A 14402-nucleotide genomic window follows, 5' to 3' on the forward strand; every position below is an offset into this window, starting at 1 on the left:
TGAGAACCTGTCTCATAGCTGAAAATTTGCTTTGGTCACTATTGCTTTTTTCTTAACTCAGTTGAACACTGACCCCATCTGGACCACCGATAAAAAGCTCCTTGTCTTTAAGACATGGCAGCCTCCTCATCCTGTGATGACCTTTGCCCTTCCCCATCAGATAAACAGAGGTGTGTTAAATTAGCACCCTAGGAAGCTACAAGGGGTTGGGGTTTTGGCAGAAGCAGCAGCTGTGCCCTCTCTGACACAATGCATTGACTTCAGGCCATAACCACGGTGTTATTTTTCCTACCTGCAAGTGGACTGTGGCAGGACCATCTTTTGGGAAAACACCAGAAAAAGGAACTCCAAAGATAGAAAGACAGAGTGTCTTAGATGACATTACTATGCTTATATTCCTTTATGGTAATAGCAAGTCTGGCACGGTAATGCTGCCAGATGCCTCTCACAGGGATGTGGACTCAGTTTTGAGCTGTTTCAGAGCAGGAAGCAGCTCTGGTTACTCTGCATCAGCCCCAGTTTAGTTATGAAGTCCTGAAGATCTCGGAGTTAGAAGGCCCGTAGCAAGCTTGAAAGATCCAAGGCATCATTCTCAGCTGGCTAGCCAGTTCTCCCTTGGCTGTTGTCATCTGATTATTGTGGTTGGCCTCATGCTTTCAGTTGCATGTGTCATTCTTCACTTGGTTGTAAATGAGGCCTCTTGCTAGTTGCTAAATGTTCCCAGAACACGGCCCTGAACCACTGTCCATTCAATTAAAAAATGGGCTCTGAGAGCAAGCCAGGAGCACGAGCAGCACCTCATCTCTATGGGTTCTGTAGGTGTCATGCTTGTTTTGTAACACTGGTGTTTGTACAACGTTCACAGGAGCTACTTGTCCACAGTTTTAAATCAAACTCTCATTATAAGTTGTATTTCTTTGTTCTGTCAGGAGATATATTTAAATTTTTTAATAAGTGCCAAAATAGCAGGAAGTCAATTAAATGGTGTTTACCCCATAGGGGATGATTCCTACTTGATGTTTGCTACCTGCTGATGCTAATGAAGATGTTTTGTTCTTGTCCTCAGTACAGTGGACAAGTGACACCTCACTAGCTTGAAATCAGTGCTTTTTGGACGCAACTGGGAGCGGAAGCCAAAGAAAACTTTTCATGCCATAATTATCTGTAGAGATGCAGACAAATAACTCCTAGCAGGGATGATTTGCTATTAGGCAAGCAAAGCAGGAGCTTTACAATTCATAAACATTTCCTTTGCATGTTTGTCACTTTGGTAGGTACCCAAGGCAGCCTAACAAGTATTGCAGGAAAAAAATAAAAAGGTTGTGCTCGAAATGGGTCTTTTTATAAAGCACTTGCACAGAAGTTCTGGCATCTCTAAGGCACACGTTTCTATGTTGTGGATGTAACTGATGAGAGAAAAGCTGAGGAAAGAAAGCTGGAGCTGTATAAAAGAAATGAAAAATGCATATAGAAAAACAGGTAGGAAAACTGAGGTCAGAGGGTGAGCAAACTGCTGACCTACATACACCTGTGATTTGGTTGGTCTGTGCCATATTCTGAATGGAAGAACAAGACATCTGTAAAAAAACCAACCCTCTCTAACACTGTCTCCTGTGCTGTAATAAAAAGATTGCAGCCTCTCCTTTCATATAATCCTTACTCAAAGCCATTACATTTTATCTTTCTTCAATTTCTTCTTGCGAATAGGCATCTTTTGCCACCAGGATCATGAAGTTTATCTCAACATCCATTAAGTTTAGACTAAGTTAAAAAAAAAAGAGGCATTGTCATCAAAGTCCTGAGAAATGGAGGAGGGTGTAAGTACAGTCCTTGAATCCGAAGACACTCTTAGTTTGCACATTTCAATTGTATAAAAGTGCATCATCTATGAAAAAATGGGTACCTGAGAAAATAAAGTAGGTGAGTAGCTATTAGAGTCCTCTCAACACCTACATGTGTACTTCTGAGATTAATGCTTCATGAGGAAACAAAATAAAAATAAAACCTGTATTCACCATTGCAATTGTAACATTAGAAGCTGGTTTGGCTGCAGTCATTAAATGGCTGTCACATTCTGGTCTGAGCACTGTGTGAGTATATCTGAGTGTAGATTAGCTCTGATACAGAAACATGAGCAATGTTATATCCTGTGCTACACAGTTGTTCATCCAGATTTTCCCAGCAGCCACTATCTGTAGAAGGCAGCTGCCCTCAGATGAGCCCTGTGCCCTAGCACGGTTGTGCACATGGTCTGAGCAAGTGCCTGCTTTAAGGGAAAACCTGCTGAATGCTGTTAGAAGCTAATGTGTGTTTATTTGTTGGGCTTTGGCTGCAGTGTGTCTGTATTGTATTGTAGTATTTCAGTATCGTCAGACCCTGAAATAATCTGTTCCATGCCAGAAGAGTGTCATGATGAGCGATGATGCGTAAATGCAGGTGGCACCATCTCTGGGCTTGGAGGCAGGAGGAGCAGGCAGGAGCTGGGGCAGGTTTACCACCTTTCCAAAAAGGGCTTGACAGCATCACAAAAGAGGTCACAACACTTCTAAGGGTGTGTAAACTTTCAGTGGCTGCAGCTCCAAACCCACATGCTACTTATCATTCAGAGCACCTGCATTTTGCCTTGGCAGCAATCAAATATATCCTTGATTTTCACCCTTCCCACCAAGTGCTCTGTTTAGCAATATTTTAAGCATCTGCTTTAAAGTGACCTTAATAATAGAGGCTGAAAGCAACAATGACAGGGTAGAAAAGGAGGACTTGGACGTTATTTTGTGCTATGGTTTTGTCTTACGAACTAGTGCATACCACTTGTTTGAGCATGCCAGAAGCTGGTGTTCAAGAGACACAATGTGTGAACTTAGACATAAGGTTGTAAGAGACTATTGCAGAGCTGTTGCATTGTGGGCAGGATATATTGCTTGGAACAATGTGTTTCAGGAGTCTGTCAACTGTGGGTGATAGGGGGAAATGAAGATGAAAGTGCTTTCTGGGAAAGTAAATCTGGAAAGGAAAATAAACCTGTCAAAGAGGAATGAAAACCTAGCAATTGTTGATGGGGGGAAAGTAACCTGGAGACTGGGAAGGGTGCAGAAGAAAAAAACGATGGTGACATGCAGCTGAAAGAGATAACAGGAAGACAAAGGGAGACAAAAAAACTGGAGTCAGGGAGAAGGGGAAGAAGAGAAAGATTTCAGAGATTTACAGGCATTATACATCTGAAAGATTTTGGTTTGTCATTTATGTGCTACATCTGGGAAACAGATTGCCTTTAGGTTAGGTACTGCCCATGCGTTGTAGAAGAAGACTTTTGGGGCAGGATTTCTCCCCCCCAGCCCGTATAATCTAATGTTAAAACAAGGAGATTTCATGGTCTCTTTTATTTTGATATATTTATTCCACCCACATTTATTTCTGAAGTACATTTCCACACAAAGCAGTATCTGAGTTAAAGATGCTGGGACAATTCCACAGCTCAACATTTGGAGCCAGGAATGACTTCTGCAATGCACAGATCAGGTAAATGTCATTATGATGCATGCAGGTTGCAGGAAGGCTGAAATTTCCTGTGCTAGGAAAGCAGGGCAGAAGGAGACAAAATGACTGGATTGCAATATTGTATTCTAAAAACTTGATTCCTCCCCCTTGCTGGAATTTGTCTTAAGGCTCATGACTCTAGGAGCTTGGTCAAAGAGTTAATACATCATTTAAAAAAGCAATATGTGCGTAGGGGCAATGGAAGGGAAGAGTGACACATGCACAGACAAGCCTTGGAGAAAAGGAAACGTGCCTGTTCGGGCACATTTCTAACCCTCCCCTGATTGTCGCCCAACTGCCACTCCATCAGCATCTTCTGCCTCTCTCACTTCATCACCTCCAAATTGTGCTCTCTCATAGTCAAGAGTGGGGAATCAATCAAGTGACTCCACTCCTTTCAGCTGCAGGTACTGAATGGAGGCCACAGGGGGCTGTGATCTGATTAAGGCATTGTTGAAAATAGCTTTTACCTTTCATCTGAAACCACTATTCCTCGACTAAATCAGTTGGAGCTGGTAATGCTGCGCATACTGCTACTTAGGCTCTAAAGGTACAGGAGCATCTACAGCTACAAAAAGGAATTTACCTTTTAAACTGCATAGAGAGTACTGAATTACATGGTTTCACTGTACAGCACATAGCAAAATTCGCATCCTTTCTATTATAAAATGTGATTTATATATATTTTTACTTAAACAACAATTTTTAAACTATCTCCTGTAATAAAACCAGACTTTTGAATGCTGTAAAATACTTCACAAATATTTTTTTCTGCTCTCACTGTTTTACATAAATCCCAAAGCAGTGAAATTTGTTCCCTCATTTTCAGCACACAGGGCAGGTTTCTAGAGGGTCTTATCCTGCATCCTTCAGTGAAGTAAAATTTTCATCTCACTGTTGTGAATTAAAGCCCATAATTTAATTTGGCGAGTATTTGCAGAAGGTCAGGCTGGTATCAGCAGTCTCAGCACCGTTCCAGGAACAGTGGCACTTTATTACTGTGCAGGGAAAACATTGTTTCTATGGATTGTGCATAAATACTGTTTGGAATTATTTTTGTTTTAATTTCCTGTCTGTGGACAAGCTGGATGCAACAAAAAGAATGGCCAAAGTGGTGTGCTAAGTTGTACGGGTAAACCATGTCAGGCATTATCTGAGTGCAGAACATGGATCTGAGTGCCTGGAAATCAAACTGTATTTCCAATTTAAAACCATTCTGTAAAGAGATCAGATTTTCCTGATTAAAAACCTTGAGAAAGATGATATTTAATATCCACATCTACATTCTGTGCTCTGCTCAAATTTAATCTCTGTCTAATAACAAGTTTTTTAAATAATATTGATTCAGGTGGAAGATGTTTCCAACAGGATATTTTCACAAAACAAAATAAATGACCTGAACACCCACACTCACCTGTGCGCTGCACAGGAAAGAGACTGTGATCCTCACTCACCAAAACACCAACAATTGCATCATTCCAAGTGCTGAGTCACAGTTACAAATAAGTGTGCTTCAAGAAAATCTCATATAAGGAGAAAAAGCTTAGAAAACTGTGTTTTCTGACAAAGTCTTTCCACTTTTGCTCATTGTGTGTGTTCTTTCTGCCTTTATACATCCAATGGCTTCTATTTCCACATGGGCAGTACCATGCCAGGAGCGACTACAAATATACATCTGAACGATGTGACTACACTGGGCATCATCCTACATCTTCAGTCCCATATCTTTTGTAAAATCACCTCTTTGCCTTTATCCCAAGCATTTATCCCTAGTCTAAATTATCCATTTAACCCAGTGTGATTATTTCCACACAAGCCTTTGGGAGTCATCTAAGACCTTGCCACATTCAAGTGTGAGTGCTTGCAGCTGCGCAGAAGAAAACCACTTCTTTGTGCTTATTTGATGGAGTTTATTTAAACCAAAAATACATTAAATTATGCTGATTTAGGTTGTTGCCGAAGTGAAGAATGCATTCTGTCCACAAAGTCACCAATATTTATTTTCATTTTATTAAGAAAAAGATGAAATTATTTGACTTAAAAGCATTATTTGCACATGGACAAGCCCATTCTCCCCATGCCAGAATTCTTCGTTTAACTGACCATGACACCAAAATGATCTCAACATGGATTAGCTCAGATAAAATAATACGAAGAAATACTACAAATGTAATGGAAAGGTTTTGATTTTGAGGCATAGATATTGAAGACTGCAATACATGTATCCATGTTTGAGGAGGATCTATTAGTGTCTTGGAAATTTTAAGAGATACTCAGACGGCAGCTGAAAACTGAGCAAACCCATTGATGCAGAGGACACCAATTTTTTACAGGAGAATTTATGACAAATAGAGCATCTTCTAAGGCTTTTTATAAAGTCTCTTATCTTCAAAGAGCCCTCTTCCTCCTTTCTACTTTTGAAGAGGAAACGATAAAAAGCTCAGACAGTGATAACATCCATTTCCCATAAAACTCTCACTGCATTTACTGTCAGCTGAAGTGTTTCTTTACCTCAGAACTAAATCACATTCAGCTGATGCCACAGTCACTTTCCAAGATCAGATGATAGACACTTGTATTTCTGTAGACCACTTGTTGCCTCTTCTGACACAGCTCACAGGGGTGCAGACACATTCATGTGCATGTAAGAACATTTGGAGAGTGAGGCCCCTGTTGTCTTGCCCTCCTCTTCATCACCAACCTCTCCCCGTATCGCAGGGGGCTTTTGCTTTGCACAGCAGGTGAAAGTGTCCAGAAAACCCATGCGGAAGCGCTTGTTCATAAAACAGTATATGATGGGGTTCACGCAGGCAGAGGTGTAGGACAACAGGTGGATAAAGGAGATGGGAGCCCCTGAGAGACGCTGGTCTGCTGAAGTGGTGTCAAATGCACGCCAGGCGTTGACACTGAAGATGGGAGTCCAGCAAAGGAAGAACAAAACCACTATCACCATCAACATGCGGATGACAAGTTTCTTGGCCATTAAGTTGGCAGAAGAGCTGCTGCTTCTCACCCTGTCTATTTTGCTATGGCTGGTAGCAGAGAGCTGTTGCAATGGCATTTTCCTTTTTCTCTTGGTTTTGTTGAGGTAGCATCCATCTCCATCCTCGTATTTGGCACTGCAGGTACTTGTTTTTCTTTCTGTACATATAAGTTAGTGCTTAAATGGTCGGCAAAACATCTCTGAACAGTGATTCAAAATAAGAAATTGAGAATGCAGTCTAAGTCTAAATAAAAACCCTTATTCATGGCTGGACAGCTGCTGCAGAGAAAGCACTGGCCTACTTCTGAGTCAGTCAAATACCAACTGCTCTGTGTCCACTATCTCCCAATATTCTTACATCCTAGCTCCATAAAAATTGATGCAAAGGATGTAAGAACGCTGTTTGCTCTAGTATTCACTGAAGATAATTTTCAAAATTACGTGCTTCTATCTAAATTTGACAAATTTTGTGGTGTTTATTGCCAGGAATGGTCCTCATCCATGGCCAGAAAAAGAAATAAATCTTGGTATTTCCATAATAAGAAAATTAAAATTTGATATATCCTGCCCAGAGTCTTTGTAAACAAGTCATAGATGAGGAATTATCTGCTAGTGAAGAATGCAATAACTGCAGTCAACAAATGCATCTGGCAGGTTCACAACCATAGCTGATCATTTTTGCAAGTAGACAGTTTTGCTTTCAGTAACCTCAAAATGACTGCTCAGATCTTCAACTCTAACTTAAAAGAACCCCAACCCTGGGTATAAATGTATTGTTACCTCGTGAAGGTTTTCTCTGGCTGGCATCAAATTTTATTCCTCTGTAGAGTTCCAAAGAAATGAGGCCATATGCAACCATCATTATAATCCCAGGTATAAGAAAAAGTATGAGCAGCAGGAAAGTGTACCTAAAGAATCAAAAGAGAAACTGAGACCAGGGAACAGCACAAAACCAGAAGAGCTCCTTTTGCTCCAGGTGAGAACTGGGGGTATATATGTGTATGTATGGCATGTCAAGATTTTTTCTGACATTTTTTCATGCTAATACAAAGCATTGTTTTGACAGCACTGGGAATCAGGAGCTTCTCAAGTCTTCTGCTTCTTGCCCCAAAAAGTACAGCAGGAACAAGGCTACTGTGGCTGCAAAACATTCATCACCCAATATCTGCAGGCCCTGAGGAGATGGGCACCCCCATAGTGGTCAGAGGGAGCAGAAGGTTTCTCTGCCCAAGAGCAGGGCTCACTGCTGTTACCAGGTGAGCATCGGATGCCCTGTACTTTTGAAGGATGTAAGATTTGCCTTGCAGAAGCCAAATGAGCCACTGCTGATTCTCAAAGGAGCCCCTGGTATTGGCAGTCATTTCTTCCATGAGCTCTTACATGCCAATGGCCATGGCACATACGGGCAGGGACAGGGCAGCCACGACCTGGGCTTTCATCCCTGCAACCATGCAGAGCCCTCAGGGAGGGATCCCAGGTCCAGCCACCCTGCTGCTAAAGGAAGCAGCTTTTACTTGGTTGCACTTCTCTTAATCTTCTAGGCAGCTTCTGTAATGTGATTACAAGTTGGGGAAATAATTATGTTTAACTGCATTCATGAGCCTGTGTCTTTTCTGCTCCCTGGGAATTTAGTGCAAACTCACTAATGCACCTGGGAATCCACAACACCAGGGAGAGAGAATTTTTCCCTGTACCTCCATCCTCATCTATACTCACACTGCTGAGTACCTGAGACTATGAAAGCATTAGTACAAATCTGCTGTTTGTGGATACACCATCCTGAAGTGGTGTACACTTTAATCTTGTTCCCAGTTCCAATTGACAGTCAGTATCCAAAAAACTCTTACATCTTCTCAGTGCCAGTTAAAATGTTCAGTCATTGTGCAAGGACACAATGTCTAAGTAATATTGCTGCTTCTCTGCTTCAGAGGACCTTCAGACAAACAAATTAATGGGCAAGGCAGCACACAGAGGGGCACTTGTATGTGCCTGCATCTCTCAAAGATTAATCACGGAGTTGTCTGAAAAATATTTAAGTTTGTGTATAAATGAGTCAAAGCAGTACTCCTACTTGAGGAGTGACAGATGCTTGCTTTACAGCAACAGTAGCTTTAGCAGACCACAGTGTGAGAATCATTGCCATGTTGGGTATCATTCCTATGACAAGGGAAAAGCCATACAAGTGTCAAATGTAAGCAGCCTAAAAATACTTTTTTTTTTCCTTCTTCAATAAGCATGCTAGAAGTGTAAATGTATGCTGAAGGTTAATACTTGATTTTCAATAGTCTTAATGCTACCATGAAATCCTGTTTTCTGCCAGATAATTATACATTTGCTAACAGTCACTTATGTCTTACCAAGACTGTTGAATGACATCACTTGGCCAAAGGAGCCGACACATATTTGCTGTGGTGTTGTTATACTTGGTGAAAGGTACCAGCTTGCTGTAAATTGGGTATGGTGCCATGATGGTAAAGGAAACACACCAGGTAGCAGCAATCACCTTCAAGGCATGAGATTTTGTCTGCCAGACCCTGGACTGCAGAGGTTTGCAAATGGCACTGTATCTCTCCAAAGATATGGCAACCAGGTTGAATGTAGACACACTTACAGAGACACCTACATATATAAAATAAAGAAAAAGGCTAATCATTTGTTTTAAAGGTTCATTTTCAAATAGTCTATCTAACTTTCCGAATGCATAAGGAAAATGAAATATAGGATTATTTATAATCCAAAATGTGTATAAATATCATGCTGATAAAGTCAGTGAAGAATATGTGGGCAACAGGTCTGGGTCTCCAGACTGATGTTTCTGCTCTGCATTTCTCTAATGCCAGAAGTCCAAGACAAAAGATTAGTTCTGTTAAACCATGAAATTCTGATAGTAGGGAAAGAAGACACTTCTCCTAATTCTTCTCTTTACTACTGTGGTTTATCCACTCCACTAATTGGACTGAAATTGAAACAAGCATTTGTAATCAGTGACATTATGCTGTTAACTATTCTTTTAACACAGAAGTTCACAATCCCTCTTCTACTGCTTTATTTTTTTTAAGCATCCTGCTTGACTGGAGATCTGATTTTCTCATTCAGGAGAATTAAATATCCTATCACTTTTTAAATTAGGTGCTAATAGAGTTACAAGGTAAAACTGAAGTCATGAAGCAGAATCTTTGTCCTTCAAATGCCCTTAACTTCTCCTGATTATATATTACAAAATGTAGCAGTGGTCTGTATTTCTGTCACTGAGGTGCCCCAGTTATCACTGCAAGATTATAAATATTTCTTCTTGTTGCAGTTTTTTCCTTCAGTAAAGGAGTTTCATTTAATAGTCTTTGTGAATGTTCTAATGTGGGTCAAAATATAAAATGCCAATATCTGTACAGTTTGCTGTACACAATTTATCTGTAATTTAATACAAGTGATCCCACATCTTAAAATGAAAAATGGAGCATAGATGATGCAATGCATGTCAGTGTCAATTGAAGACCCTGTCAAGCTGAACTGATAATGGGAAATATCAACATTCTGTCTCTTAAAACACCTTCATAATGAAAAACTTCATGTTTGAATATATTTCACTGGATTTTTTTTTTTTAAGTAATTTACACAGCGTGAAGTAAGAGGAATACAGCAATGCTTTGGTAGTGGTTTGTGGTATTTATGGCAGCAATTCATTATAATTGTTTAAACATGGCCTTTAGTTTTATTGGTTTTATCTACAAAAAGATGTTGATTTCTCATTCGCACACTTTAGCTGTGTACTTTCACAACACAGCAAAGTTCTCAAGGACACTGGTCGAAAGGGTACCCAAGGTTTCTGTAAGGGACTGAAGGTGTCCCAGGGTAGCAAAAGCTTTACACACAGTTCTCGGTTTTTGCGTTTTTAAGAAACAACAAATGCACAGGAAGTTCTGGAAGTGACAGAAAATCACTTACACACAAGTACGTAATCCAGGCATTCTGAAACTCCTGGCTCCACAAGTAAAGGGAGTATGGCAAGGCATATAAAAGTGTTGTTTCTTAAAGCCAGCCTCTGATACCTGTATCTGTACTTCGTGATCTCCTGGTGAGCTCTGATCACACCTGGTCTGTTCTCAGAAAGTGCCTGCTCTAACTTCCAGCTCCACAAATGGCACTGACTTTGTCTGGTTTTATTTCTTTTTTCATGTGTCACTGCTACCAAAAATCTGTGGGCAAAATCTGCCCTTAGTGAGGAATGTACAACCCTGTCACTTCTGGTGGGTGACCTGACCACTGCTAATAAACCTGTCAGCGACAGGTAAGCAAGCACATGTGCTGGGCTCCTCATTAAGGCTTGATCATGCAACATACTTCTCACTTAAATTCTCACTTGATCCAGCAAAAGACTTCTATATGTTGCTAAAATTAAGTGGGTGCCTCTGCATTTTGTCAGATCAGGATGAAGAAACCAGAACCATTATGACATTACGAAGCTGTTCCTTTGTGGTTTTGGTAACTGTTCAATGGCAGATGGAAATGGTCAGTATTTTACAGGTCTCTAATGACCTTCTCACCTATCTCATTAGTCAGTCTTCAAAATAAGTATAGATCTCCAGGACTTACCCATGAAATAAGTGGCAGTTTTGCAAACAGTGCTTCCAAAAATAAAATCTTTCAGCAGGTTGGGGATGAGGGTGAATGGCATGCAGAACAGGCAGAGCATCAGGTCACTGACTGCTAGTGACAGCAGAAACGTGTTGGTGACTGTTCTCATCCGCTTGTTTCTTATCAGCACTGTGATTACCAGGATGTTCCCCAAAACGCTGAGTAGAAATATCAGACAATACAGTAGAATTCGAATTATCTGATGCAAATCTGAAAATTGTCACAGGGAAAGATCAGGTATGCAGCATACAGCTCATAGACTAATATCGTGTTTCAGCCTTTAATCAAAAGTTAAAAGTATTTCTGTATTCAGTTTTATTAAGGTTTATGTCTTTATACCAATGCGAAATCAATGGAAATGCTGCAGTTTTTAAACTTGTTCTGATCTACCTGAATTTTATATTGTTAAAATATAATAGATGCAATAACGTGTGCATTTGGAGAGCCAAATTCGATTCCTTAAAAGCCCACAGCATTTTGGGTGCACAACTCACTCACCACAGGAGATCCTCCTTTATGCAGAAGTAAGGAACGATGCAGCAATCAAAATGGTTTAGTATATGCATATTTTTTCTACCCTCAGATTGCTATATTTTCATTCATAATCACTTTCCTACATGGCATCAGATCAGGTATCTTCATTGTTATTGAATTGCTTAAAGAGTATAAATTATGTTTCTCCAAATCCTTAGCAGAGCTGTTTACATTTTGTGCCCAGTACTGCTATTGTTTTAGTTCTGCATTATATCCAGATCTTTTTGTAATGAATTTTACCTTGGAAAACCAGCACATACTAAATTCTTTCCTGCCTGTTTCTCATCCTAACTTATCAGCAAGCAGTTGATTTTACACTCACAGAAAAAGCTTTTTGTGTCTGTTTCTTTCCATAATATCTCTATTTCCAGCTAGAACTAAAACTGCCTGGAAAAACCTGTTCCTCTATACATACCTTTAGAAGGATAAGGTGGATCATCCACACAGAAAAAAGTGTCATTTTCCAAGATGATATCGCACAGGAAAGCAGTAAAATTGGTACTGTTCCCGAGGAAGTTAGCATCAACTATTTCCATTCTTCAGTGTCCACAGGTTAGCTTTGATGAAGAAGAGGGTGGGTTTGTGACTATCTGCCCATTCTTGCAGTAAACAAATACATTTCTGAATGAAATCTCCAGGAGAAACACAAGACAGGCAGTTGTGCAAGGAAGCTCTTCTAACTCTGTCAGAAGCACCTGGCACACAGGTCCTGTTGAGGCTGAACAAGATTTATTCCAGGGGCACAGAAGGCAGTCCAGAAAAGCAAAGCATGAATGCACAAACACGCTCATGCATACGCACACACATCCACACACACACACATCCCCTCTGGTACTTTTTTAGATCCACCCTTTTCTGTCACTGGACCACTGTGGGGATTATAAACAGACTAGAAAAAGATTACAGCATTAACCCCTTGCAAGATTGCTCCTACTCACAGCTCTGCAATATTACCAGAGATACTCTGTTATGCCACAGCAAACAAATCACAACCAGTGAGTGATCAGAGTGATGAAGCCACCTCTCAATCAACAACATTTAAAATGGTAAGAGTAGCTGAATAAAAGTGCAGAGAAAAGAAAAACATACTGAAGGTTTTTTATGCCATACATGAACAAAATTCTTACCTTCATGTTTTTCAGAGCAGACTAAAGACTGGGTATGCTCAGAAAAACAAGAGCTGTTACATTTATCTCTTTTGGTGAAATGCTGGCTTCATACAAAAGCACTGTACTCACCTGATCCACACCCCTGCAAGTTAATAGAAAGATCCACTAATGTCAGTGTTCTTGGATCAAGCCTTATGAAAGTACGATATCAGAATTGTTGGTTAATATAAGCACAAGCCTACACATTTTCTCAGTGCAAGGACTTGTATGTGACTCAGATACAAACTTGATGAACTGATAAACTGTGGCACTTTAGTTCGCATTAGTGTAAAAACACAATGATCTTGTTTGTTTAGAAGAAACCCTGTCTTCTGAATTCTGCTTTTGAATACATAAATATCGTCCTCTCTGGTGCTTTCACAAAGTTATGTGCTTTTAGCTTCCAGTATACAGATTGTTTGTGGCAAAAAATGTAAATTAGTGTTATAAATGAATCTCTGCTATAACTCAATGAAAACAAACCTCACATTTAAAATCTCTTCTACTTAAATAGGCAAAGCAATAACAGGTTCCTAACAACAAGTCTAGCCCCCTTAAAGTTCATATACAGAGACTGGAAGGCCTGGACTTCTTTTCCAGTCTCGACAGCTTTGCTTTATCATGCCATTAATGGGAATAGGTATGTAGGAGAGTAGGGATGACTAGTTACACCTAAAGTTCTAATTACTAAATTATCTTTTCTTTAGCAGATTAATTATATTTTTTCAATTTCTTTTACAGATTTTTTGCAGTTTTTGAAAATTTGAGATAAAATTACTTAAGCCAGTGATCGGTGTATACCATGTGTGACTGTCTCAGCTGAAAGAAATATTCAGTCCAGCAGGACTCAATTCCATTTTCAAAGGTGCAACCTATTGGTAGGAAATTAATCTAGAATGACATGAGACCTCACCTGAAGTATTGTGTGCAGTTCTGGTGTCCTCAACATAAAAAGGACATGGAACTGTTGGAACAAGTCCAGAGGAGGGCCACGAGGATGATCAGGGGACTGGAGCACCTCCTGTGTGAAGACAGGCTGAGAAAGTTGGGGCTGTTCAGCCTGGAGAAGAGAAGGCTGCGTGGAGACCTCAGAGCAGCCTTCCAGTATCTGAAGGGGGCCTACAGGGATGCTGGGGAGGGACTCTTCATTAGGGACTGTAGTGACAGGACAAGGGGTAACGGGTTAAAAATTAAAACCAGGGGAGGTTTGGATTGGATATAAGGAGGAAACTCTTTCCTGTTAGGGTGGTCAGGCACTGGAATGGGTTGCCCAAGGAGGCTGTGAATTCTCCATCCATGGCGGTGTTCAAGACCAATTTGGACGAGACCTTGGGGGGTATGGTTTAGTGTGAGGTGTCCCTGCCCATGGCAGGGGGGTTGGAACTTGATGATATGATTCTATGACATGTTCTCAAAATGGGAGAAAATCATATTGAAGAAACTAAAATATGTTTCCATTTCAGCAATGATTGACCATTAAGTTTGAATATTAGGTACCAACATCTCTGAAACCCATTCATTTCTTACCTGCCCAATTAATTGTTTTTTTTAATATGTTCTATGGTTAA

At 40.3% G+C, this 14402-nt stretch overlaps 1 protein-coding gene and 1 long non-coding RNA gene across 2 annotated transcripts; one reads left to right on the forward strand and one right to left on the reverse strand.

Moving 5' to 3' along the window:
• Window positions 1–5524: 5524 nt before the first annotated feature.
• Window positions 5525–12525, reverse strand: CCKAR (cholecystokinin A receptor). Its single transcript, XM_062636537.1, has 5 exons — window positions 12102–12525; window positions 11111–11362; window positions 8878–9139; window positions 7301–7428; window positions 5525–6678 (listed from the first exon to the last, which is right to left on the reverse strand). Exons 1-5 carry the CDS (start codon window positions 12220–12222, stop codon window positions 6152–6154), a joined length of 1290 nt encoding a protein of 429 aa, XP_062492521.1. The 5' UTR covers window positions 12223–12525; the 3' UTR covers window positions 5525–6151.
• Window positions 11279–13707, forward strand: LOC134172927 (uncharacterized). Its single transcript, XR_009968062.1, has 3 exons — window positions 11279–11389; window positions 13349–13474; window positions 13576–13707. It is a non-coding gene; the product is annotated as an uncharacterized LOC134172927 (long non-coding RNA).
• Window positions 13708–14402: the final 695 nt, after the last annotated feature.

The sequence above is a fragment of the Pezoporus occidentalis genome, unplaced genomic scaffold (genome assembly GCF_034315485.1).
Source record: "Pezoporus occidentalis ecotype Australia unplaced genomic scaffold, CSIRO_AGI_Poc_V1 ctg48, whole genome shotgun sequence".
Classification (NCBI taxonomy): domain Eukaryota; kingdom Metazoa; phylum Chordata; class Aves; order Psittaciformes; family Psittacidae; genus Pezoporus; species Pezoporus occidentalis.